Here is an 8,215-nt window from a genome sequence, read left to right as displayed (position 1 = left end):
GCAACAGTGATGAGGCACCTAAAGGGCTGAAGACAGATCAGGCAAGTATCACTCCAACCCCTGCTCTCATGAAGCGGGCTGGCTATTGTCGCGCTCAGTGGGGGTGCAGTGCGCTTATCCTCACCCTACCTGAGGATCTTCGTCCACGACTGTGGGTGTGTGAGGGTGCATGGCTAACCGGCCGAACAGTCACTTGAAAACTGCCAAAACTGGAACACGGGCTCATCCGTTTCTTTATTAAACTTGTGCCTGAAAATCATCATACAAAAAGCCACAAATGACTAACAGCTTTTTGCGTTTTTTTAACCTGATTTTTGTCCTTTTTTTACCTGGGGGAAAAAAGACAGTGATGATAAAAGAAGCAGAATGGATACAGAAGGTTGTAGATCTATTCTCAAGAAGAAGAAGAAGAAGAAGAAAAAAAAAAAAGACCTTTCGGGATTATCAATTAAAATCCCTAGGTGTGATAATCAAAATAATTCTGCAGAACCAAAACATGAAAACACTTGTATTACTACAACTGGTCCAAGTGTAGATTACCCATCATCCTCATTCCATATAAGTAGCTCACAGATTTAATATTACATTTTCCTTGAGGTTCAAAACCTGTTAATACTAATCCATAAGCGAAAAACTTGTTTACAGGTAAAAATAACGAAATGAAATACCTGACCAGGTAAATGTAAACTCAAAAACAGCAGTAAAACAGTTTAAAAACCTTACAAAATTGGTAAGGGGAAGAGAAATTGCTCTCCCATCCTTGCCTGGTTCACGTACATATTCTTCCCAGATACAGGGAATACTGCTTTATTCCATTAGGATTCATTATAATTTAACAAATCAAGTTTGTGTTTACTATGTCATGGAAACCTGAGTGCGCTTCGCTCAAGCTGATTGGACGCTTGGGCTTGACCTTGTCACTCACCCCTCCCAATCAGAATGGAAGGCCACGCCCCCTCAATGCTGCAGCGTTCGTGCGTGGGAGGAAGCAGGGGGGAAAGGGGGGTGCCCCAGCCTGGGAAAGGGAGTCCCAACCCGGTCTTAGGGGTGGAGGACGACCTGGGAGAGGTCCCGGCGGCAGCACTTGAGGCAGAGCCGGAGGCAGACCCGGGGGCATCACTGGGGGAGGAGCCATGGGTGGAACCGGAGGGCAGAGCACACCATCCTGTTGGCTCGTGCTGTGGTTGTAGAGCCCAATGCCGCCAGGGTGGGGAAGGCCTTCCATAGGCAGGGGCATGTGGTTGCAGTCGAAGCGGTGGTCTCGGTCACCCGTGAACATCACGCTGTTACCTTTGCCGCTGCCAACAGGGGGTGTACCATGGGGAAAAGGGTCTCTGTAACCAGGTGGCACCGGTGGCCTCGCAAAGGAGGGCGGTGGCATTGGTGCTGCGCCGCCAAACAGCTCCCTTTGGGGGTGGGAGGGCACCCCGCCAACCAGGAAGCCGGGAGCAAAGTTTGGAGAGGGTATGGGCATGGGTGGGGGCGGGGGCAAGGGTGTGAATCCATCAGCCAGACCGTAACCAGTGAAGCTGGGGGGCTCCGGCGGCGGAGGGGCAGGGGGAGCTGGGTAATCGGGCTCAGGGGGCAGCCCTGAACTGCCACTGCTGACTGGCTGCAGGACGTTCTTTGTTTGGCTGCTGGCGTCCAAGCTTTGTCTGTACTGCACGTCGCCACATGGAGGCGGCGGTGGCTCCGGTGGTTCCGGGGGCCTCTGATCCGGGGGGAGGATCAAGGGCAGCTCGACGGCAGTGGGGGGCTGATGTGGAGCGGATACACTGCTGCCCTCAGACACTGCAGGGGGGAATGAGCAGCAGAGATCAGAGTGGTCCATGTGCGGCTATTTAAACGAGTTTGCTGAAACAATTAAGGAAAGAGTCAGGTCAGCTAACTCCCCAAGAGCAACCTGGCAAATTTAATCATGTGCAACCAGGGGTGTCCAGATCTGACCAGGGGGTTTACTTTCAAGTCTGTCTTTGCTGAGCGCTGAAGCACAAGAGACCGATTTCCTAATCTAATTCATAAGCATTATGTTTATAAAGGGCTTAAATGTCTACAGACGCCTTAGCATCCAGAACCTGCTGGAAGACAAACTAGATAGCCTGATTTAAACTGATTCAAGGACAAATAGTATAAACTGATAAAGGCTTGAGCGGTTATTCATGGTTAGAGTGACTTCAGTATGTTGGAGACATTCGACACTTGGATTTGCTTTGACACTGTTCGCACCTACATGTTGAATTCGGAGACTCAACTGAGGCTTATTGAGAACACAGGAGGACCAACAATGAGACCAGGGACTACGGAGTATAAATCCACTGGGTTTACAGCTAAAACTTTAAAGACAGACAATGAGAAATTGATTATGATTTCAGCCAACATGAGTATGTAGTTCAGGTAATTACTGACGCAACTGAACTAATGTTACTCTTCATGTTTACTGCGGGGGGGGGGGGGGGGGGGGCTCTGGTGTTTACCTGGTGATACTGGGCTGGGCTCTGGGGGAGGCTCTGGTGCCCCCACCGCAGCCTTGGATTCAGCAGAACACTCTAGCGCCTCCCCCTGGTCAGCAGAGTCCTTCGCCTGCTTCTGCTGGGCGTTCAGCAGCTGGGCCAGGAGCACAGCAAAGGCGGCCGGCGTGCCCACACCAGCGTCCTCCCCTTCGGTCTTGGCCTGCCCAGGTACGGCAGCAGCGGCCTCCGGAAGGCTCTCCGCCTTGCCCGGGGGCTTCTGGGCGAGCTGCTGCAGGGTGTCCAGGGTGACGGGCAGGCCGGCGAACTGGGCAGCGCCGGGTGTACTCTTGGACTGGAGCAGATTCAGCAGCAAGGCCAGCTGCTCCTGGGTCAGCTGGGAGCTGGATGCTTTGGGGTCTGTGGGCAGACAGGAAAAAAAAATGGGTAAAACATCCCTCCATCTTCTCTCTATTCTGTGAGAATTCAGACTCAAATCAAGCACCAGTTTAAAAAGAAAAAAAAAATCAGTAATTCATTTTTGCCCTCTGTAGTGGACATTATGTGCTGGCTCATGACTTTCATACTATACATGCCATGTCATTAAGCCCTATTGTTCCTTAAGTAGGACAGTTAGGGCTTTACGATGACACGTTGGGGTGTGACCTTGCCAACTTCCTCTTCCTGTCAAATCAAATTAATTTTTTCCCCAAATTTTTTTCTCAGCAGGTTATAGTCAGGCAGCTCCAAGTGACACTAGTCATTTAACTAAATAAAAGGTTTTATTTTAGAATATTTTATACACTTTTGTAGTTAACAGGACAAGAAATTGGTCACTTATGAACGTGTCATCAGGCGAGGCGTCTAACTTTTAGCCTGAAAATAAACACCCAGTTGTTTAAGATGTCATGCAGAGAGGAGCCTCGTACCCAGGGTCATGGTGGCTACACCGATTGGCTGCTTGAGCGACCCGGAGGCGGGGCAGCCCTGGGGTGTGCTACTCCGGCTGTCGTCAGGCCCCAGCTGTTTGCGGGGGGCCTTTGGCACGGGCACCTCCTCGGACGCCTGCTTCTGCCGCCTGCGCTTCTTACTCCAAAGCTCATGGCAGTCCTGCCACAGGGGGAGGCTATGGGGAGGCGGAAGGGGGGTCAGTACAAGGGTACAGTTTGCTGCAACAGCACATGATGGATTCGGTTAGGGTCAGTGGTTTGGAAATCTGTGTACGTAAAAGGAAAAATAATTTGCCCAAATAGTATAAGCTTGTTATATTACATTTGCTTTTTGAGGATAAGATTCGGACTAAGATTTAGCTGCTTTTCAATATTTAAACAGCACTCTTGGAAGTGGATAAAGTGAGATTTACAGATGTAAAAAATAATGGGGTTTTGATTTATGAACAGGATAATAGAAAGGCAAAATAAGAAAGGAGTGAACATCAGTAACATATGATGCTAAAACAAACACTATATTAAAATGACAAAAAAAAATCATGCGGTCCAATGTGCTTCACAAGATGCTATTTTAATGCTTAAAAAAAGATACACTGCTGTTAAAATATTGCAACTGCCTGATTTTAATGATTTCAGTTTCCCATAAGATTCCATTCTTAACGAATATATGTGATATATATGCAAAGGCTCATCATACAACTTTTTTGTTGATTTATGAGCTGTATTATAAACTGTGTAACCATACATCTTGGATTAGCCACAAACTCTTTGAAACCCTCTAAATCAACAATGTTTAAATCTGCAATCTGTACTGCTGTTTTAATTACTGATTTATAAATCTGTGCAAAAACAACTCAACCGCCCCGAGGTTCAGGTCAGGAGAATGACGTAATAAATGTCAGATCCCAAGCACTCTGACGACACGAAGGCCGGCAGTTCGCCTCACGTACTCTGGGGGCGGCATCTTGGCCGGGTCGACGTCCCTGAGGAACTCGCTGTTCAGGGCCTGCTGGGCCGTACAGCGCCTACTGGGATCCAGCGCCAACATGTGGTCGAAGAGGTCCAGGGCTGAGCCGGGGATGCTGCCGTGGGAGCAGAGGCAAAGCGTTAGGAACATCGAGGCCACGGAGCTTCAGCATTAGGTCTTATATACGGAATATTGCACTAATATGAGTAACTCTTGCGGAGGTGTGGCCATAAATGTATCACTAGCACTGATTGGCTGCTACCTTGACAAACCATAAACTATGAAGTAGCTAATTACGACATTGGTTTGTTGTAAACAGCTGCCTGCACTGCTGGACGCACACACTGCTGAAGGACTAGTGCAACATCCATGGTGGATCGACAGTACAATAATAATAAAAAGCACAAGCCATCTGACTTCAGACCTAATTTCTGTTATTTTGGTTTAAGCCTACAGTCATATTTCACATCTTATATAGACAAACCTTCTGCAAATGGAATGTTAACTCTTATCCAGAAAAAGCTCGCTGAAGGTTAACTATGCAGGTCCATCACATGCAATATCCATAAACACAGATAAAGGAAAGCTGGGATTCAAACCCGCAATCCTGGAGGAAAAATTGGGCTGCAGTCCAAGTCCTCAATGGGCTACAACTCTGCCCAGGAGATATTAAATGACCACTACGACATAAATAATCAGAAGCATTCTGAACACGACTGGCAGGGACTTACAACGCAAACTCCTCTCTCAGTCGTCGGCGGTATTGTTTCTTTGGCTTCATGGTGTGGAAATATTGCAGTTTTATCACGTCTGGCCACACAGCCGGGCACGGGCTCCCGCAGATACGGCTGGGTTGGCGAAACAACAAAGGGGTCAAGACAACAGTTGAGAGAGACAACCAAAAACAGTCACGCGAGTTGTGCGTCTGACCAGTAAACCTGCCTTCTGAATAAAAGCCCAGCTGGGGAGCATTGTTCTATGGTTTACAATAATCATAAACAACCCTACTAGGGTTAAGGGAACAATGAGATATTTGAGGTGCATTTCCCAACATTTACATTCAGAACCCACCTAATTAGCTCTAACTGGGCAAGCTCTTGGTTGGCCTGGAAGATGGGCTTCTTTGTAAACAGTTCTCCAAGAATGCATCTGTAGGAGAAAACAGGGTATATGAATGTAACAGGCCAAGGTCTGACAAGGAATTGAGCCCAAAACCTACTGAGGAGAGGATGAGGTTAGTGGCCTAAAAAACTAGTTCCTCAGAACCAGAGTTGCAGGCCCAAAGTAACATCTACACCACTAACCTATTCCTCAAAACAACCTGCACCCCTACAGACAATCGAGGATTTGAATGCCAATGATAGTAGGCTGAAACTGTGTCGTAAACTAGGCATTATGAAAAGTGAAGCAAGGCAAATGCTAAAACCCAGAAGGGTGAAAACGCTGTTTTCACTTTTTCCTCTAGTTAAATCACCACCTTATTTTGTGTTTCACAAGCATGTCTGGTTACTACAAAAAAAAGTTTCAGTTTCAGAACACGATGCCAGGCAATTATCACATTAACAACAATCAGGCAGGCTTAAAAGCAGACTGCATCTGGGTTCACCAAACTGATTATGTCAAGTACTTCGGTATGAGAGACAAGGTTTCATTTCATGACATTTGCGTGAGTGCACAATGTCTTAAATTGCTACAGGACAGTTTCTAACATCTGTCTTCATGCCTGCTTTGACTAAAAATGCATATATGCTTATTGTAACTGTCACTGCAACCAAATGGTTAAGGTTACCACTTTGTGGAAACACCGGAAAGGACACGCTGAATAACAGCTCAGCAAGTACTCAATTTTTTTTTTTTAATCTTTACTTTTTCAAAAATCCAACCCGTAAATTTTACCTACGCATAATTGCTATCAAAGGTATACCAAACCAAGAAATATAGACTTCTACTTTGAGATGTTGCAAGATTGCTAATCTGAATGCTTGATAAAGGGTCACAAAATAAGCAATTTCAAGGACCCCTGCATCTTCAAAGGGTTCTTACCCACAGCTCCAGACATCAATGGATGGAGAGTACCTCTCCTCTCCGAGCAGTAGCTCAGGTGGTCGATACCACAAGGTGATCACCTTGTTGGTGTAGGGACGGCTGCAGGACACATAGCGCCACGTTAGCATCGCACTGAGAATCTTCAGACCGACAGACACCCAACAAATCAATCAGCAGGTGCCCAGAAATAGAGACTTCACCGTAAACACATCATCTGACACCTGACTTTGTACAAGCAAATTAACAAGATACAAAATGGTTTCAAAAGAAGGCATCACCCACAACAGTATAGTTTCATGTTTTTGGTTGCTTTAATATTAAGATTTAAAATAAAAACCAGAATTTGTCATTAGGTGACTGAAATCCCACTTTGTAATGCACCCAGATCTGACCGACATATTATGTCACAACAAAATACACTATAAATGCTCTTATGACAATTAAAATTCAAAAAAACATTCAGAAAATTAAAGGAATTTGAGAGAATGGAACACGCATTGAAACTCGCACTGACCTCTCCTCAGAGTTGTAGAAACGGGCCAAGCCGAAATCTGCGAGCTTAATCTGCCCCCTAGTGTAAAGAGGCAGACATTTTAAAGGTCAACTTAGAGGTGGTGCTCCACAGCGCCAGTCGGTGGCAAGCGAAACTCACACATTTCAACTAAATCTGGTTCCACTTTCTAAACACCTCAAATTACAGAGAAAACCCTTTAACAGCCCATTAATACAAAATACTAACCCATCCATTCAATCTACTGTTTTTCTCTTTTGCCTTTGCATTTAAGAGACACTTGTCCAAAATGATGTACAAGTGAGGCAAATGGCAGTTTTTTTGTTTTTGCCTGCGTTCATACAACACACACACACACACACACACACACACACACACAATCCTAGTCATTCATACATTGAAATCATAGGTTTTTTACACACACATACATATACAATTAAACAAACGAAATGAGAAAGACTGCCGACATGTTTACCAATCGCAATCGCATAGATGCCCCCCCTCCCCTACCTGTTATTGAGAAGGATATTGGAGCACTTAATGTCCCTGTGCAGGAAGTTCTTCTTGTGGCAGTACTCCAGGCCCTCCATCAGCTGCCGCATGAAGGACCTGATGTGGTTCTCGTTGAAGTGGACCAGGCCTGACTCCAGCAGCCCCATCAGGTCGTGGTCCATGTACTCAAAGACCAGGTAGAATGCTCCTGGAGAAAGCAGCTCATGGTCAGGACCACCCAGACTGATGCGACCACCTACACCACAGTACCCTCCTTACACTGGATCGTTTCCTAGACAACACCACCCAGTCATGAAAATGCTACAATTACAGATTTGGGTCCATAGAATTAGCTAATTAAGCTAACTTTATATTCCTTGTTACCCATGCACAGTATATATTGACAATCCTCATTGATGAAGATCGCTCTACTATTTCTTTATGACACACAATTGGAAGATGGAGAGATGTACATCAGTTACAATTAATTTAAAATATGAGCATAAATCCATTTTGCAAAGTCGAAAGTATGCATAATGTGTCCGTTTATCTATCTATGCTTCCATCTTCTGTACCCACTCATCCTATTCAGGATAATGGGGGTCCAATGAGAATCCTCAAAGCTACAAATGAAAAGCAAGAAAAGAACCCAGGACAGGGCACCAACCCATCTCAGGGCGGGCGCACGCACGCAAGCATGCACACACACCATGACGACATGGGGAGAACATGCAAATTCCACACACATGGAGCCATGGCAGAGACTTGAACCCTGGTCCCAGAGATGTGAGGTAATAGTGTT

General features: G+C 46.0%; 1 protein-coding gene across 2 annotated transcripts in view; it reads right to left on the bottom strand.

Moving 5' to 3' along the window:
* Positions 1–215: 215 nt before the first annotated feature.
* Positions 216–8,215, bottom strand: part of LOC111837876 (cyclin-dependent kinase 13-like) — a 17,349-nt gene continuing 9,349 nt past the window's right edge. For both annotated transcript variants that reach the window (XM_023800317.2, XM_023800318.2), the window contains exons 6-14: positions 7,432–7,621; positions 6,925–6,981; positions 6,408–6,509; positions 5,436–5,513; positions 5,096–5,212; positions 4,348–4,479; positions 3,377–3,573; positions 2,475–2,867; positions 216–1,791 (exon numbers count right to left, since the gene is read on the bottom strand). In XM_023800317.2, coding sequence (XP_023656085.2) covers positions 935–1,791; positions 2,475–2,867; positions 3,377–3,573; positions 4,348–4,479; positions 5,096–5,212; positions 5,436–5,513; positions 6,408–6,509; positions 6,925–6,981; positions 7,432–7,621 — 2,123 coding nt within the window. In that variant the 3' untranslated portion in view covers positions 216–934. The remainder of the gene's footprint in view (positions 1,792–2,474; positions 2,868–3,376; positions 3,574–4,347; positions 4,480–5,095; positions 5,213–5,435; positions 5,514–6,407; positions 6,510–6,924; positions 6,982–7,431; positions 7,622–8,215) is intronic.

The sequence above is a fragment of the Paramormyrops kingsleyae genome, chromosome 1 (genome assembly GCF_048594095.1).
Source record: "Paramormyrops kingsleyae isolate MSU_618 chromosome 1, PKINGS_0.4, whole genome shotgun sequence".
In the NCBI taxonomy this organism is placed as follows: domain Eukaryota; kingdom Metazoa; phylum Chordata; class Actinopteri; order Osteoglossiformes; family Mormyridae; genus Paramormyrops; species Paramormyrops kingsleyae.
This window is presented reverse-complemented; position numbering and strand designations above follow the sequence as displayed.